We start from the raw sequence: 19,437 nt of genomic DNA, 5'->3' as shown, positions 1-19,437 counted from the left end.
ACTACTTTAGCTAATGGGGCCTCCCACTGCCGCCGCACGATTTCTGTTCTCATCCTGAAGCAAAGTTCTTAACCTGAGGTACTATTTCTGGGTTAGTGGAGTCTGTAACCTGAAGCGTATGTAACCTGAAGTGTATGTAACCCGAGGTACCACTGTATTAGTGATGTAGTTGGGGGGGGGGGTAACATGGGGATTACCAGCTAATAAAAGTTTGAGTTCTCTTTTGTTCGGGGCTTCCATCTTGTTCCACCTTGTGGCAGGTGGGAGTCCTGTCACGATAGTCTTCAATAAAGACCAAACCTTACTGGCTGCTGTTTTGCTCTGGAATTCCTGTCTGCTGTCCTTATTTTTTGTCCAAGGGAGCCCTCAGATTTCTCTGTTAACACCTACCCACTCCCATAAGAATATGAGGGACTGAGCACTGACTGGAGTCTAGTTCAAAATTCAACACTCTTTGCCTCTCGAACATTGTTTGTCTAGGTTCCCAGATGTTGTTGGACTATAACTCCCATCGTCCCCAGCCCTCTTAGCCATTGGTCAGGGATGATGAGAATTGTTGTCAAACATCTGGAGGCTGAAGAAGATGACTTCCTTGCCTCCTTGCTTGAACATAGCCATCAGAGTTTCCCACCACCCATCCTATTTATTTGCACATCTACAGTATTAAAATCATGCTGACACAGTGAAGTCAGTGTAGAAAAGCTTTCCAAAAAAAGAGAGGATTTATTGATTCTCAGGAAAAAGTGTCATCATTTTGTTTGGCAATCAGATAGCAGGTTGAAAAACACGAAGATGTGAAGCCAGGGAATACTCTATGCAGAACAGTTTTGCTCCGAGCTCAGATGCAAATAGTTGACGCCAACAGTTAAGCAGCAGAGAGAGTCGCTCGCTTTGGATCAGACATCACTGGAATAGAAAATTTTGAAGAAGTCAGTATGATCTTGTTTATGTATCAGGGAGAAACTGTCCAATACTTCCCATGCAACTGTAAAATTTTATTGAATAGTAATGGCTCAGTTTATGGGTATTTTACTGTCTGAATGTAACTCATCCTTCTGGTTTTACAATCTGCTGACTGCTGCAGATGCTAGATGCTGTTTATAGGGAACAACTGACTGCCAGCCAGCCAGCCAGCTGTCTGAAGGAAGAACTTGTGGCATGAACTGCCTTGTCCTCCTGGCCTGGGCATTGTTTTACATTTTTTTTTCTTTAAAAATAATAATCCTAGTAGCTTGAAACACCTAGCAAGCACAGCAACTAATGTGTGGCTATGAATAGGCTAGGGCAACTTCCCCTTGGAGGGGCAGTGCATCATGACTGACCAATGACATCCTGCCCTAAGGGACTTCGTATTGTTTGTGGTGGTGGGGAGATGGCTTCCCCCATGTGCAGATGGAGCACACTCCCCCATATCATGTGTAGATTTCTCCACAGCTCTGATGCTGCTGACTTTTCATCAGTCGGTGAAGATGCAACTCTTCAGCCTGGCCTCTGGGAGGCAGCTGAGAACTCAAAACTGTCACAAGCCACTCAGATAGAAGTTGTTTCTCTGTTGCTGAATTTTAAGGATGTTTTCATATATATGAGTATTGTTTAAACAGTTTGCTGTTGTTTTATTGCTGTATTTCTGCCCTGGGACCAGTTAGTGAAACATTGGGTTATAGCCAACTAAATTCTAGCCAGAGTAGAATTATTGGAATTAATGGTCCTAAGATTAATAATAATAATAATAATAATAATAATAATAATAATAATAATAATAATAATATATTATTATTTATACCCCACCCATCTGGCTGGATTTCCCCAGCAACTCTGGGTGGCTCCCAACAGAATATTTAAAACACAATAAAACATCAAACATTAAAAATTTCCCAAAACAGGGCTGCCTTCAGATGTCTTCTAAAAGTCAGTTAGTTGTTTATTTCCTTGAAATCTGATGGGAAGGTGTTCCACAGGGTGGGCGCCACTACCGAGAAGGCCCTCTGCCTGGTTCCCTCACAGTGAGGAAACTGCCAGAAGGCCCTCGGAGCTGGATGGAGTAATGTCCGTTAATTTCAGTGAGTCTGCTTTGGAAATGTCTAATGTTAGATGCAACTCAGAACAAAGAGACAAGTAGCAGACCACTTCAGGAGATTTGTCTGGGAGACAGGTTCCAGGGCAGGCCATGTTCCAACTTGCAATATGGGTTGGGGGCTTCAGAGCAGACTCCTTGAACAACTCCTCAGTCCCTAAGAGGATTAAACAACAAAGTACTTCTTTTATCCTCTTTAGGCAAAAACCTCCCCCAGAGCCACTCACCAGCTAGTGAAATCCTTTGCCTTCCAGGAATCAATGACCTCAGCAATATTTCCTGCTACGTTCCCATTGGGCAGCTTCAGGTCATCAATACCATTTCCATTGAAGTTGCCACAGGAGGCACAGAGTTTTCCTTCCAGGCTTTCGCTGACTTCCACTGTCATTTCCCCGCAGGCTCTGAGGAGAACTTTTACATCGGAGGCCAAATTAATCACGACGCCATCCTGAGAGACGCTTATGGAGACACCTGCAGATACCATTGCCGGGAGTGGCACTTGGTGCCCATTGACCTGAAATTCAGAAAAGGAGGGTGAAAGGTGTTGCGTTAATGGTTAGAGTAAGGGAGGGACCCTTTTTCAGCTCGAGGGCTGCATTCCCTGATGGACAACTTTCTGGGGTCCACATGCCAGTGGTGGGTGAGACCAGAAGCCAAAGTGGATGGAGTAATGGGTGGACTGTTACTGTTGTACAGTAGGTGACCTTCCAGCCTCACAAAACCTAAAGGTTTCTGCACAGACATGGACAAACAACATTCCACCCTCCATCCATCCAGGCAAGCAAAAACATTATCACAGTTCAATAAAGCATCCCAGTCAGGCAAAAGCATGTGACGAGGTGTGCCCTAGGGGAAAGTCCCAAGGGCCAAAGGGAGAGGCCTGGAGGACTGCATTTGGCTCCTGGACTCGAGATTCCCCACCCTTGGTCAAGAGGAATTAGTATGCAGAGACAGCTTGCATATTCCTACTGATTCATCATATCCAAAATTACTCCAAATTCAGAAGCTCTGTAACTGATTATCACACACTGAGCACAAACAACATGAAAGGCAAGCCTGTGTGTGAGTGTGTGTGTTTGGTGGACTAGAGAACCAATCTAAGAGCACAGCCTATTTTCTTATCTGGTCTTTTTTCTTTCCTGCAACAGATTAAAGTCTGACCAATTTGGGAATTTGGTGTGAGCCTCCATACTTGAACCCCTCAGGGACAATTTTCCTCCACAGAACACAGTACCCTTTTCAGTCTTTGCTTTTACTGCTGTACGACTTTGGTTTGTTCCGCCACCGTTTACTTCTTGATAGCTGGGCCCTGAACCACCTTCCTCTTTCTGTCCTCATATTGTCCATTATTCATAATCCTTTAGAGCGAGGAATGCTTTTCTAGAGCCATATTCTTTCATGGCAGCATTCTGGGAGCTGCATGGCAGCCAGTGCCATAGGAATAAAGTGGGCAGATCAATGCATGCGATTCTTACCTTTGTACGGTAGGATACATAGTAGCCACACAAAAGTAAGTCCTTTAAACATGCAAACCTTTCTACCACTCACCCAGGTGAGCAAGAGGTAGAATCACAGCTCAGAGGCACATTCCAACCAAGCAAAAGCACTAATGGGAATGGAATGGGGCAGACCAGTGAGGGGTGTGGCCTGGCTATGGGAATAGCCTGGAGCAAGTACTAAGGGCCATACCAAGAGGCCTGGATGAGATATTGTCTCCGGGCCCCAGATTTTCCACTTCTGTTTTAGACCAGGGCCAGAGGCATACCTATTGTAGGCTCCCTTGCACCCTTGACAAGGAGCCGCATTGCCACCTCCAAAGCCAGGAGAGACTATGGGTGAGGTAATTACAATGAAAGGTGATTTAGGCTTACTTTTGTTTTTTTGCTGTCTTACGTAGTTATTGGTGTTATGTTTTCTTTTTCTTTTATTTGTTTTCTTTACCTCTATATTGTAAGCTACCTAGAGAATTTTAATGAAATTTCACTACATAAATGCAGAAAATAAACAAACAATTAAATAATGGATTGTCTCCAACTAGCATCTTCTCTGAGCAGACCCACTGAAATCAATGGGCTGACGTCAGTAATGTTTATTATGTATGACCTACACAGGAGATGACCCCAGAGCCTGCCTTCGGAACTTACCCATGCCTCCTTGTTTGTTTTTACAGTGATAAGCATCCTTTGGAAAAATACGTGTATTATCGACACTGATGGCAAATCCATTTCGTTGCATTTCTTGACCACTGCTATGATCCTGAACCAAAAGAGGTCATTTTCATTGCAAAGGGAAGCCACCTCATAAGCTCCTTCATAAAAGATTCCCCCAGAGACGCCATCAAAGGAGGTCAGCCGTGCTCCAGGGACGATGATGCACTCGCCTTCCTGCCCCCTGCAACCACGCACACCATTGTGGAGGCGACAAATCTCTCCTAATTGGCAGCTAGTTCCCTCACAGACCAGTTGGCCTGTTGGGCGACAAGTGCAGCTGGTTGAACAACCTTCAAAAACAATAGTCTCGCCAGCCTGGAAGATTTATAACGCACAAAAGGGAGAGGGAGATAAGAAAAGTGTGGTTAAATTAAAAATTTTTATTTATTTTTTTTAATATTTTTATTAAGTTTTGCATAAATATATTTCACAGACATACAACAGACAAAAGTAAATGAAATAAACATAAAAAGAAAAGAAAAGAAAAGAAAAGAAAAAGAACATAAAATACGTACAACATAAACAACACAACTTACATTAATTTTACAACAACATTGATTGACTTCCCTTTATCTCGATTTCGGATAATGTTATGTTAATTATCTTTCTGCTGTATCTATTCCAAAATAAAATTTATAACGTAGTAAGCGTTATCTCATGCCTACTGTGATTTTTTTTTTTTAGATACATCTATATTTCTGATTAACATTTTGATTTTCCCCTTGTCTCTATTTCCATATATATTCTAAATTTATCCCATTCATTACTAAATTTTGTACGTTTTTGATTTCTTATTTTCTGAGTCAATTTTGCCAATTCTAAATAATCTATTAATTTAAATTGCCACTCCTTTAATGTTGGGGTTTTTGCTGTTTTCCAGTACTGTGCTATGAGGGTTCTAGCGGCCGCTGTTGCGTATTGAAGAAGGGTTCTATCTTCTTCTTTAATATCTTTGCCAATTATCCCCAGCAGGAAGGTTTCAGGTTTTTTAACAAGCGTATATTTGAGAATTTTTTTTAATCCATTATAGATAGATTCCCAGAATTTTTTGAGAATCTCGCACATCCACCACATGTGAATAAATTCGCCCTCTTTACTCTTACATTTCCAACACAGTTTGTCGCCTGTTCTATAAATTTTATACAATTTTATCGGCGTTATGTACCATCTGTACATCATCTTGTACATATTTTCCTTAAGTGTCGTGCATGCTGAAAAGTTCATATCTTTACACCATAAAGCCTTCCATTTATCAAACTCTATATTATACCCTAAATCTACCGCCCACCTCACCATCACCTCCTTTACTTCCTCATCCTTGGTGTCCCACTCAAGCAACTGGTTATACATTTTTGATAATAATTTTGTTTTACTTTCTATTATTTCAATCTGGAATCTAGATTTTTTCTCATTTATTCCAATCTTTTTGTCTTCCGTCCACATTGAATTTATTTGATGATATTGAATCCAACCAGTCAACTTATTTTTTATTTCTTCGTATGGTCTAATCCTCCACCCGGATTCTGTTTTGGTTAGTAAGTCCTCATACGTCCATCGTTCCCCCTCAATGTTTAATTTTTTAATTGTTAAAATATCAATTGGTGATAGCCACCAGGGTGTCTTCTGCTCCAGCAATTTTTTATTCCTTTCCCAGACTTCCAGTAGTGGCCCTCTGAAAATATGGTTAGAAAAACCTTTATGAACCCTTCCCTTATCTCGCCATAGATAAGCGTGCCAACCGAATCTTAAGTTAAACCCCTCTAGATCTAACATCTCTCTATTTTAAATGACGATCCAGTCTTTTACCCAACAAAGACATGCGGCCTCATAGTATAACCTCAGATTTGGGACCGCAAGACCCCCCCCTATCTCTTTGGTCTGTAAGCAGTTTAAATTTAATTCTGGGTCTTTTTCCCTGCCAAATAAATTTGGAAAGTAGTCTCTGCCATTCTTTAAATATTGCAATTCCCCTAATTATTGGAATGTTCTGGAATAAGAAGAGTAATTTGGGTAATAAACTCATTTTAATTGCCGCCGTTCTGCCCATCCACAAGAGATGTAATCTGTTCCATATATCCAAGTCCTTCATTATCTCTTTCCATGTTTTCTTATAATTATTTTCCATCAAATTTATATTTTTCATAGTTATCCAAATTCCAAGGTATTTTACTTTTTTGGTTATTTTAATTCCAGTTTGTCTTTCAAGCTCATTTATGATGTCTTCTTTCATATTTTTAGTCATTATTTTGGTTTTTTCTTTGTTCAATTTAAATCCCGATAGTTTTCCAAATTCTTCTAGTAATTTTATAACTTTGCCGATGCTCTCCTTTGGTTCTTCCAATGACAACATAAGGTCATCTGCATATGTTTTCAATTTATGTTCATTTGTGCCGATTTTTATACCACGGATCTCTGAGGTTTTCCTTATCTTATTTGTAATTGTCTCTAAGACTATGATAAACAGCAGCGGTGATAGAGGGCACCCCTGTCGAGTACCTTTTGCTATTTCAAACTGTTCTGTCAGGTTGTTATTTATAATTAATCTGGCTCTTTGTTATGTGTATATTGCTCTAACTCCTTCTAGGAATGTGCCCTCTATCCCTGTTTTTTCCAGACATTTTATTAGAAAACCCCAGGAGACATTATCGAAAGCCTTCTCGGCGTCAACGAACATTAAAGCGGCAGGGATTTCGTTATGACATTCTAGATATTCAATAATGTCTATTGTGTGTCTGATGTTGTCTTTTACTTGTCTATTAGGAAGGAAGCCGGCCTGATCACTGTGTATAAGGCTAATTAAACATTTTTTAAGTCTATGTGCCATTATGTCTGCAAAGATTTTATAATCATTGTTCAGTAGTGAAATCGGTCTGTAATTCTTAATATTAAGTTTATCTGAATCTGGTTTCGGGATCAAAGTAATGTAGGCTTCTTTCCAGGATGTTGGCATTTTTCCTCCTCTTAATATCTCATTCATAACGTCACATAGTACTGGTGTTATATATTCCTCTAGGACCTTGTAATATTTAGCTGATAAACCATCTGGTCCTGGGGCTTTTCCTAATTTCATCCTCTTGATCGCTTCTCGAATTTCCTCTATTTTTATAGGTCTGTTTAAGGCGGTTCTTTCTTCTTCTGTTATTTTTTTTGGACTATTTTCTTCTAGGTATTTTATAATGTTCGTTAAATCTTCTTCTTCTCTTTTGTATAAGTTCATATAAAATTTAAGGAAGTGCTTTTTTATTACTTTAGGATCTTCCAGAACTTGCTCATCTACTTTTATTTTGTTTATGATGCTACATTTTCTTCTTTTCCTCAGTTGCCACGCCAGAAATTTTCCAATTTTATTTGCCAATTCGAAGAACTTTTGTTTCATAACTTTATTCCCCATTCAACCTCTTGGCTTATTAATGTTGAATATTGTATTTGGAGCATTTTATATTGTTGCTTATGGCAATCATCTTTTGGATTTTTTATCATATTTTTTTCACATTCTTTCAGTTGAAGGATTAATTCTTCTTTTTTTCTTTCCTTAGCCTTTTTTCTTTGGGAGTTTTGTTGTATTAAAAATTTAAATGCACAATTATATATGATTGCTACTAGAATTCCATTTGCAAGCAAACATTCAAAATGTATATTTACAGAACCAAAGTATTTAAAATATGCAGCTATACAACTAATCCACCTTGCTGACAAAGGTCTGTACAGTTAAAGCTATGGTTTTCCCAGTAGTGAGGTATGGAAGTGAGAGCTGGACCATAAAGAAGGCTGATCACCAAATAATTGATGCTTTTGAATTATGGTGCTGGAGGAGACTCTTGAGAGCCCCATGGACTGCAAGAAGATCAAACCTATCCATTCTGAAGGAAATCAGCCCTGAGTGCTCACTGGAAGGACAGATCCTCATCTAAGGCTCCAATACTTTGGCCACCTCATGAGAAGAGAAGACTCCCTGGAAAAGACTCTGATGTTGGGAAAGATGGAGGGCACAAGGAGAAGGGGAAGACAGAGGACGAGATGGTTGGACAGTGTTCCCGAAGCTACCAGCATGAGTTTGACCAAACTGCGGGAGGCAGTGGAAGACAGGATTGTCTGGTGTGCTCTGGTCCATGGGGTCACAAAGAGTCGGACATGACTAAACGACTAAACAACAACAACATACAACTATACAACTATATCCATAAGGGTATGCCAATGCAACATAAATGACAAACAGATAACAAAATAGAGGTACTTGAATTAGCATTAAATCACTTGAATTTTACTTGAATTAGCATTAAATCAATTTCAACCTCGACTATGCTATGTTCTCTCTTCATATATTGCACTTGTTTCCCTATGTCCCTTCCTGCTCTGCTCCATCAGCTTTGCTGGTCCAGAGGTTCTCCCCAACTTGTCTCATTCTCTCTCCATCACTCTGCAGGCTTGGCCTTTTTCAGCAACCCTTTCTCCTCGTCTACTCTATGTGACCCTATGGTGAGCATGAGAAGATGCCACAGACATGTCTTCTTTTTCTGGTGGCCAATGCATGAGCGGCCATCCTAAGGAGGTAAGACAAACTATTCTTTGGGTTTGCTTAGAGTGTTATTCATGGACACCACCACTTTCACTGTACTTACCTTTATGTAGCGCCCATCATGCGAACAGCCACAGTTCCCCACTGCCACACACCTGTCACCGTCAAACAGGTAGCCATAATCACACTGGCAACCTTCAAAGCATTGTTTTGTGCACCGGCCTGGAGAGGATAAGCTGGTGCAAGTGAAATCACAGGTCTTTGTACACAACTCGTAGTGGCTGTTGGATGGGCAAGTGAGAGCTGAAAAGGAAGGGAGAGGAGACAAGTGATGAAAAGAGACAGCGATGGTTAAGACACATATAGAACATTAGCTAAGCATTCTTAAGTTAAGGGGCAGGGGAGAGATCACCTATATTCATTGGGGTGTATGATAAGGGCAAAATAAAATAGAAGTTCAATAAAACACCATTTTTAAAATTTGTGGAAACCTGCCCACCCAAACATGCAGAAGCCCCACCTATGCCTGCCCCACACCTGATTTTGTATATGTAGGGTGGGCAAAGGTGGCTTGACCACAATGGCCTCACGGGCCAAATGGGAAGGGTGTTGGTGGACTTCATTTGACCTGCAGGCCGGAGGTTCTCCATCCTGATCTAAATGCTGAAGGTGAAACCATTTTCTATAGGCAACACATCTTCACAAACAGAGGCTGAAGAAATTAGCTTTTTATTTATTTAATTTTAAAGAAATAGCTTATTTTCTATGGGATCCAAATACAGATACCATTGAAGTATCTGTTGGCCAATATAACAGGATGGATGGATGGATGAGAGAGAGAGCCTTTTAAACTGTGGGGGGCGCTATTGTCATTATTGGTTACTATGTTATATATTCTTGTGTTTTTATATTGGAAACCACCCTGTGATCCTCGGCTGAAGGGTGGCATAGAAATGTAATAAATAACAATAAATAACAATAACTGCAGATTCCTGTACAAACTTACGGCAGAAGTTGTTTGTTCTCCAGGCTCCAATTGTAACTCCTGCAGCCTGACATGCCGCTACGTAGGCCTGGATGCTCCTACAGAGAGTTTCTCCGGCACCATTGGCTGCACACATGTCATACAGACAGTGGTTGAAGAATTCGGTAGGGTCTACCACGGAGTGACAGTTCCTGAAGGGGCCGGATTGGGCTTGGATCATTCCGCAGGAACTCTCAGGTCGGTATGGCGCTGTCTTGGCTGCATCACAGACGGGGCATTTATCTCCACAACCATCAGAGCATCTGATACCATCAATTGGAACCTTCCAAGAGGCCCCAAACTCGATCACATTCTGGGTTCTTTCCCCCGTGGGTAGAGTAAAGTCATCAGTCCTGTCCTTATTGAAATTGCCACATAGGCCATTGACAAGTCCCTGATAGTTACTGGGGACAGACACCAGGACATATGAGGAGGTGTCAAAAAGGACTTGGAGACCAAAGTCAGACTGGACAATGATATTGTTGCCTTCCTGGTTGGCCCAGAGTTTCCCATCGTTTGTCTTCATGGGCAGTGTATAGAGCTCTCCATTCACCTGCATTAACCACAGAGAAGGTGACCATGGACACAGTTTAAAATTGTCAGAATGTAATGGATTTAGATACCACTTTTCAGGCAAAGAATGTATTTTGTGGTTTTATATTCTGATTTTATTCTGTGAACTGCCCTGAGACCTGTGTGTATAGGGCAGTAGAATAACAACAACAACAGAATGTCTCCCAAAGCAGTTTACAAATTAAGGGTTCCTCTAGACTCCCACTATTCTGAAAGGATTCAAACACACAGCAGAAATTTAGGTTTGTGCCATTCAAGTGGATTCAAGCACCCTGTCTCCTTAGTGCAACAAATCCACAGGCTTTTTTTGTATAGAAGATAAAAATGTATTAGGATATACACTGTAAGATATAATATTAAAACCATTTTAAATATCAATTTCCTTCAAAAAAGACAAAAGCAAGCATAAAACGTATGATAAATACCAGCACAACTAGTATCTCAGAGCCAGACCACACAATACCGTTACTACAGGGCAAATCATAATTTGTTAGTCACTAAAGACCTAAAGGTAGAGACGCAGGTGGCGCTGTGGGTTAAACCACAGAGCCTAGGACTTGCCGATCAGAAGGTTGGCAGTTCGAATCCCCACAACGGGGTGAGCTCCCGTTGCTCGGTCCCTGCTCCTGCCAACCTAGCAGTTTGAAAGCACGTTGAATTGCAAGTAGATAAATAGGTACCACTCCAGCGGGAAGGTAAACAGCGTTTCCATGCACTGCTCTGGTTCTCCAGAAGCGGCTTTGTCATGGTGGCCACATGACCCGGAAGCTGTACGCTGGCTCCCTCGGCCAATAAAGCGAGATGAGCACCACAACCCCAGAGTCGGTCACGACTAGACCTAATGGTCAGGGGTCCCTTTACCTTAAAGACCTAAAGACCATATTCAAAAGGGATCAAGGGTTTGCAACAGAACAGCCCTGCAGTGTTGCCAGTGGGTCTTACTCTCTGGTAGTTGCTGTCCAGTTGGGAGAGGACTTGGGATGCCCCAAAATGAATTCTTCAAAAGGATTCTGAGACAGTACCTAGGACTCATCAGTTCAACCTAAACACAATTGGGTGGAGAAATCAGGACTAGCTTCCAGCAGCGTCATCTTAGTCTAAGATCCAAGCAGCTTGCTTGTTTCTCTAGTGGACCCCCCTAAACACCCTAAAACCCTAAAAAAATGAAATCAACACACCCTACATTTCCTATACAGTTCCCTTATCACTTGCATGTTTTTATTTCAAAATCATGTTTTATTGTTTAAAGCATTTATATAACAGGTTGCCGCAGGAAAAAAATGGAGAATTGAATTTAATATTGGGGAAAATGAGAAACTGAGAAAAACCCAGATTGTAAGATGGGGTGCAGTGGACATTGGGAGACGACGTTCTCCCAGGGACTCCTGCAATTGTAGAAACTGCTAGTGAACTTTGCTGGCATTTCTACTTCAAAGAGGCTAAACCCAGAACAGAACTTACCTTGACTTTCCACTTTATTGCTCTCTCAATGACAATGGTATATCCATGACAAGAGACCACAACCATCTTGGTAAAAGACTTTTCATTCTCCACCATCACTGAGAAGTTTGCCAGCTGAGAACCCACACCGACAACTTTAGCTAAAGTATAAGTGCAGGTTCCTTGGAAGTCGTAGGCCCGTCCATCAAAAGTTAGGTAGTGGGAGCCTGCGGCCAAACTGCATGTGCCAGACCCTACAGGATGACAGCCGTGGACACCATCCTTTATCCTACATTCCTCATGGGGCCCACAGGAGAAGTCCACGCATTGGACAACTCCATTGTCTGCACATTGGCATCGTTTCTGGCAAGAGGAACCAGGATAGAAAACCTCTCCCTTCTTGTAGTAGTTGCCCTGGTGTTCACAGCCACAATCGCCAATGGAGACACATTGGTCCCCACTCAAGATAAACCCTGGATTGCAATAGCATCCTTCTTTGCAGGACATCTCACAGCAATCAGGAGCCGAGAGACCATGACAAGTGGCAGGGCAGCCGTTTCCGCAGAGCTCATAGTAAGAGTTGGGTGGGCAGGCAGGGCCTGGAAGAAAGGACAAAAACAGACTGTGGTGAATTTCAAGCTAGTATAGAGGTTGTTCCAGAGACATCGACAGGAAGAGGTCTGCAGGACTCTTTTGCCTATTCTGTTTATGCAGTGCCATCTACTGGTTAGTTTTTAGTGAAGGCTGTCATCTGAATTCATATTTAAATCCATTAATGGAATAGTTAGAGAATATAGAAGTATCTCATTGATCATCATCATCATATTGCTTTGCCCTGCAGCACTTGAAATTGCTGAATAAATTCAAAACGAAGCCTGTTAAGAGATGTTACAGCATTTTAAATGCCTGGATGGTTCAGACTAAGAATGATACTGCTTCCCTGCCCCTCTCCAGGATCAACATTTAAAATTGGATAGATGTGAAACCCCGCTACTTGAATTATCAGGGTTGAAATGGATTTGACACTTAAATGTTCAATCTGAGTGTGGAGATCAGTAAATGCAAAATGCTTCACATCTAATGTCAAAATTGCTATATGCAGATTGGATTCCGACTGAATTTTTCAGGGGAATCTTAGCTCTGATGTGACCTGTATGTATCAAGTCATAGATGCTGCTGACAAGTCAAGAGGCTTAAACAAAAGGATTCCAACTGGTCTTTCAAAATCCAAGGGTATTTAAAAAATAATAATCTTAAGCATTATGTGCTGTATCCAACTAGGTTTTACTCATTATAGAGCCATTGAAATTAATAAAGCTAAGGTAGTCATGTTCATTCATTTCAACTGGTGTACTCTGAGCATGACTAACATTGAATAACAGACCATAAGAGTTAAGACCTTGTCTCGGCTGAGGAAGAGAGAGGATCCTGTTACTATTTGCCTTTATACAATGATCTGGTACCTATTCAAATACTCTGATGACTGAAATACATTTAGGGAGAAAAGAATCTAATTGCAAACCTCACATTTCAAAATTTGATGAATGTCAAGTTTATGCAGCACTTCCCTTCAACTCATGCACATCCCTAAAGTTGAACTAGGGGAGGGAGTGCAGCTCAGTGGTGGATCATGTGCTTTTCATGCAAATAACAGCTGGTTCAACCCCCAACAGCCCCAGGTATGACTGGGGAAAGTCCCTGGCTGAGATCCTGGAGAACCAATGCCAGTCAGTGTCAACAATAGATGACGTGACTTATGGAAGCTTCGAGAGGCAACACTTACTGCAGAAAGAGTTTGATCTCCATTCTTCAATCTCAACATCCAGAGCTTGACATGCTGCCACGTAGACGCTGATGGCATCACACATAATTTTATGCTGACCATGATACTGGCAGGTGTCAAAGACGCAATCTGTGAAGTAGGGTGTTGGGTCAAGGACATCATGGCATTGCCAGAATGGCCCATCCTTTTTGATGAGGATGCCACAGTACTGGTCGCCCTTGTAGGTTTCTTTCTGCGCATCTCCACATGGCGGGCAATCGGTGGTGCAACCCGGTGTGCACCCAGGGGCCTCTCCAACTTTCCAGCTCTCTGCAAATTGGGAGATGCTGGATGCATGACTCCCATCCTTCATGGTCAAGTCATCATTGGGGTTCAAGTTGTTGTTGCCACAGAGGCCACAAACGGCATTGGCGTACGTACTGGGTACAGTGACTTTGGCATTGGTGTTCCAGTCAAAGGCTACCGTCAGGCCAAAATCAGTCTTGATGACGCCCTCATTCCCACTGATGTAAGCTTTTATCTTGTCTTCATGGTAGAAAGGCAGGTTCACAAAGACGCCATTGACCTGGAATGTGATGCAACAGGAATTGTTACCGTAAAGCCATATCTAATGGAAGGCTACATTCACACCATGCATTTCAAGCAGTATGATAGCACATTAAACAATTGTGGCTTCTCCAATAGGATCCTGGAAGCCAGAGCTTGCAAAGTGTGCTGAAAGTTGTTGGGGAACTGCTATACTCAGAGTTCTCTGTGAAGAAGGATTGACTGTTAAAGCACTCTTTCAGAGTAAAAGCAGGTTAACTCAGTGTTTCCCAACCAGTGGTCAGGGATGATGAGAATTGTAGTTCAAAAACAGCTGGAGGCCCAAGGTTGGGAAACACTGGGTTAACTCACCGTTGCTGAGCAGCTGGGGATCCTGCTCTCACTGACTACAAACCACCTTTGCCTAGTTCCATCCTCAGGAGCTGCAATTGACAGCCCTCAGTGGGCCACCAGCTGCATATAATCCACAGTGAATTATGATTGTAACTGCAACATCTCTACGTGACATAGCCTATACTCTGCATAAGAAGAGCCCAGGTAGTTAAAGCTACAATGTCCAAAGATACAGAAACAATTCCAAGAGCCTCAGCCACCCTCCCTAGGGGTCCTGAAAGGACACAAAAAACCTCCACATACATACATACATACATACATACATACATACATCAATTTCCTGTGTCAATACCTGGATCTTGCGTGGATGCTCCTGGCTCATAATCACGGTTACATCGTATACCTTCAATGTCACCACTTTGGTGTAAGACACCTTTGGGTTGCCTCGGTTGTTGTTCTCCACATTGACAGTGAAAGGCCTGAGAGTCGGGTCCTTAGAGCAGAGCCCAACCAGCTGGTAGACACAGGTGCCCATGAAGTCATATTTCTTCCCATCAAAGGTCGTATAGTGAGGGTCCCCGGCTGCTGAGCAAGTAGCGGTGCTTATGGGATAACAGCCCCGGATTCCATTGACCACGGTGCACTGTTCACTGGCTTTGCAGCCAGCTGGTTTGCACACCGCAAAGCCCAGGGTGGGATCACATGTGCAGCGGAAACCACAGGTCTCATCAGCCCAGAACTCCTCTCCGGGTTTGTAGTAGAGCCCATTGTAGGTGCAGCCACAGCTCCCGACAGGCACACACTTGTCGACGCTGAGGACATAGCCATCATTGCACTGGCAGGCTTCCACACATGGCTGTGTGCAGAAAGAGGGAGCCGTGCGGTCGGAGCAGCTGGCAGGGCAGGCATTGCCACAGAACTCATAGTGGCTATTCTGAGGGCACGGCAAGGCTGTAAGGAGAAGAACATCAGGAATTTAAGAACTGATAAAACGTGCTGAAGTCTCAACTTCGCAAGAGCTCTTGTTGCTGATATTGTATGTGGAAGCAGGAACACTGGGAGTTTAAAAGTGTACTTACATGGAAGATACTATGCTTTTCCCAGGATAACATAAGGTCCAGCAGCCACACGGTCAGATGGATTAAACAATAATAGGATTATACAAATTCATGGCGAATAGGTTGCTATGTTCTACCTTCACTGTGGGAGACAGAATGCCTCTGAATACCCTTTGCTGGGACTCTGAAGTAGGGAGAGTGCTGTTGCACTCATGGGCTGCTTGTGAATTTTCTATGGGCATCTGATTGGCTGCTGCGAAAACAGGATGCTAGACCTTGTGTTCTTATGACTAAGGTAGCAAAATGTTTTGGTCCAGCCATGATTCTATTCATTCCAATAGCCAAATAGATTTGTTTGCTTCAGATGCAGCTATTCTCAACCACAAACTGATTTACAAAGCAAACAGGGTATCTCATTTGAGGTTTTCCTCTTGTTTATGCTTTTAGCAATGAAAAAGCATGCACTTAGTGGGCTATCTTGTGCACTGTGGCTTTCTTTCCCTGCCTCTTTGTGTGGCAGCAGATATTTGTGGAGGGTTGGAAGTTGAAGGTCTGTGGACTATTAATAATCACTGCTGCTCTAAGCCATAGGTGTCATTACATACATTGTGTGTATAAAGGAAAAGTACTCACCACAGCCAGAGGCTGTCCTCCAATCATATATGGTGGCACCCTCTTTCCTACAGGTTTTAGCATAGGCCTCCAAGGCCTGGCAAAGGATGTTCTTGGCTCCTCCATTGAGACACACATCATAAATGCAGCTGTCAAAGAAGTCATCTGGATTCACTATGGAATGGCATTCTCTGAAGGGGCCCCCCGAGGTTTTGCTGATCAGCCCACAGTACTCTTCCTTTCCATACAGCGCCCTCTTGCTCTCATCACATGTTGGGCAATTCCCTCGGCAATAATCCCAGCAAAAGGGGTCCCGGTCCTTGACTTTCCAGCTGCTGGCCCAGCTTATGATGGAGGCAGCCTTGGTGCCATTGGGAAAGACCATGTCGTCTGCAGGGTTTTGGTTGAAGTTTCCACACAGCCCACAGATGGTCCCATAGTAGCTGCTGGGGAGAGTGATCACCAGGTGCCATTTCCAATCGTACGTCACTTGGAGGCCGAAATCTGTTTGCAGGACAGCATTGGTGCCGCTCTGGTACAGCTTGATCTTGCCATATTCAAGAGTCAGTGGCAGGCTGACAATGTTGTCATTCAGCTAGAGGCAGAAAGGCAAGACAACACACACACAGGAATAATTCCTTTGGTTTTCTTAGGCTTTTTTGGAGCTTGTGCCACACAATCCCATGTAGTCACAACTGCGGGAAACAGGTACAGCCAGGTTGATCCTAGCCTTATAACCCCACTTACTTGGCAGCAAGTCCCACTGAATTCATTTGGACTTGTATCTCAGCAGACATGGTTAGGAATTGTGTTGTTACCACTTAAGGAGTCGTGGCTCCCATCACTATCATTGTTATGGCTTTTCAAAAGGGGGAGAGGCAAGGCAGCAGTGAGGATGTAGTGAGGCAAACACACCAACAGAGTCAATTCTGCTGATGCATTTGCATTTGCACTGCACCAATCCTGCCACTGTCTCGCCCCTCGCCACAGTGACACAAGCTCAGGAAAATGAGATAGGACATGCTGGCAGCATTAAGATAAATTCAACTGTGTAAATAAGTTTTGTTGGATGCAATAACGGAATACTGAATGGTATAGTTTTTTGTAAAGTATGCAAGGATTTATGATATGTAAAATGAACCATGGAAAGAGAAGGAGGGAAGTCAGTGATATCTTAAGGATGTAAAATGAGTATTTTAAATTGTAAAACAGAAAATATAACAAAAATTATATACCAAAAAAAAAGGAAAATGAGATAGGACTCCTGGATAATGAGGGCCTTTTAGTTACGTAATAGCATGATGGTCATTACCTCAGTTATTCAGAGTGGTATAGCAATCTGATCTGCAATCATTTGTTTCTCTTCTCCATCCTGACATACATATATACTCTTTAATGCTATTTTAAACTTTTGGGCTCTGGCTATATATCAGAATGAATTCCATTACACTCAGTGGGGTCATTCCCCCCTGACTATTTAACATACCCGGATTCTTCCAGTTTCCTGTTTGTGGATGGAGATCTTGTAGCCATAGACATAGATGTTGGTCAGACGCACGTAGGACACAGCCTGGTTGCCCCTGTTGTCATTCTTCTCATCGATAGTGAAAGGCACCAGCGTAGCATCGTTCCCACAGTACTTGGCAATAGTGTAAGAACAAGTGCCCTGGAAATCAAACTTCTTTTTGTCAAAGGTTTGGTAGTGTGGGTCCCCCCAGGCCCAGCAAATTCCTGAGAAGTTAGGGATGCATTTGGCCTGGCCATTCACAATCCTGCATGTTTCTTTTTCTCGGCACTTCAGGGATTTACATGGATCTGGAATGAAAGGGGCGAAATGTGAGTGATTGCTAGATGCAATTCGGGGTGAATATCTAATTGCGTGCAGCCAGTACGGTGCCCTCCAGATGCTGTGGCCCTCCAGTTCCCATCAGCCTCAGCCAATATGGCAGATGGTCAGGACTGATGGGAGCTGTAGTCCAAGAACACATGGATAGTACCATGATAGCCTCACGGCAATAGGGGGAAACAAAAAAGGCAAGAGTAACACATAACCCTCACTTCCTGTCCCAGTTTTATTGGGCTGGAATATCTCCCTGAACTCTGATAATGCTTCTTGATTGTCTGGGTAGAGGACAGAGATGTGTGAGTGTGGATAAGTCAAAGAATCATAGAGTTGGAAGAGACCATAATGATCATCTAGTCCAACCCCCTGCAATGCAGGAATATGCAGCTGTCCCATACGGGGATAGAACCTGCAACCTTGGCATTATAAGCACCATGCTCTAACCAACTGAGCTATCCATATCTTTCAAAAGCCACTACTTGGGCAGCAGGTAGTGCCCTCTGTGCCCTAGTCAATGGTCAGGGACAATGACATCACCTTGAAGAGTCACAGTTTCCTCATCTCATCCTTTAATTAATCTCTCCTTACCCTTATTAATACAACCCATGACTCCATCTTGGATCTTGCACATCTCATCAGCAGTGCAGTTGTGGGCCTCACAAATCACTCCCAGGCCTGGGATGCAGTGGCAGATCTCCTGGCATGCATTCAGCAGAACCTTCTCATTGGGCTGGTGGGAAATTTGGAAAACAATAAGATATAACAACAACAGAATTAGGGCAGAATCAGATCTACACTAAAGGTGTAGGTGAAGATGGCAAATAGCATCCAGCCAAGAGTTCCGAATGTGGTTCTCTGTTGCAACTGGACCTGAAGTCAATAACATTATTTACGAATACATGTCAGCTTCTAAATGCTCTGAAGCAACAAATGATGGCATGAAAACATTAACCGGTATCACATTTCAAGGAGAAACCCATTAATTGGTCGAGTCACCAGGGCTGGTAGGGAAAGCGAGCTTCAGTTTAAGAATGGTTTCGGTTGGAGAACGGATTTCCAGAACAGATTAAGTTCATAATCAAGGTACCACTGTAATAATAATAATAATGATAATGATAATGATGGTGATGATGATGATGATGATCTGTTATTATTTATACCCCGCCCATCTGACTGGGTTTCCCCAGCCACTCCGCAACTAAGGAAGAGGGCTATTGAGCTCATGCCCTGCTTCCAAGCACCCCATAAACAGTTATGTGTGTTGGAAGCTGCCCAGAGTGGCTAGGGCAACCCAGCCAGATGGGTGGGGTATAAATAATGTTATTATTATTATTATTATTATTATTATTATTATTAGCCTCTGTACTGAGAACAGAATGTTGGATTAGATAGGCTTTAGGTCTGGGCTCTTTTGTTTCATATATA

At 42.6% G+C, this 19,437-nt stretch overlaps 1 protein-coding gene across 1 annotated transcript in view; it reads right to left on the bottom strand.

The window, feature by feature from the left end:
• Positions 1-711: 711 nt before the first annotated feature.
• The window catches only part of LOC307221455 (IgGFc-binding protein-like), a gene marked incomplete at its 5' end in the record, with an annotated part of 31,901 nt that continues 13,175 nt past the window's right edge, over positions 712-19,437 (bottom strand). The window contains 11 exons of the mRNA XM_079985877.1: positions 712-906; positions 2,302-2,588; positions 4,219-4,599; positions 8,904-9,103; positions 9,807-10,377; positions 11,859-12,436; positions 13,621-14,185; positions 14,852-15,450; positions 16,191-16,764; positions 17,656-17,984; positions 18,601-18,742. Of these exons, the coding sequence (XP_079842003.1) occupies positions 897-906; positions 2,302-2,588; positions 4,219-4,599; positions 8,904-9,103; positions 9,807-10,377; positions 11,859-12,436; positions 13,621-14,185; positions 14,852-15,450; positions 16,191-16,764; positions 17,656-17,984; positions 18,601-18,742 (4,236 nt within the window). The 3' untranslated portion in view covers positions 712-896. The remainder of the gene's footprint in view (positions 907-2,301; positions 2,589-4,218; positions 4,600-8,903; positions 9,104-9,806; positions 10,378-11,858; positions 12,437-13,620; positions 14,186-14,851; positions 15,451-16,190; positions 16,765-17,655; positions 17,985-18,600; positions 18,743-19,437) is intronic.

Source organism: Podarcis cretensis, assembly GCF_951804945.1.
Source record: "Podarcis cretensis genome assembly, chromosome: 8".
NCBI lineage: Eukaryota > Metazoa > Chordata > Lepidosauria > Squamata > Lacertidae > Podarcis > Podarcis cretensis.
Note: the sequence above shows the minus strand (reverse complement) of the source record. Positions and strands in the feature narration are given on the sequence as shown.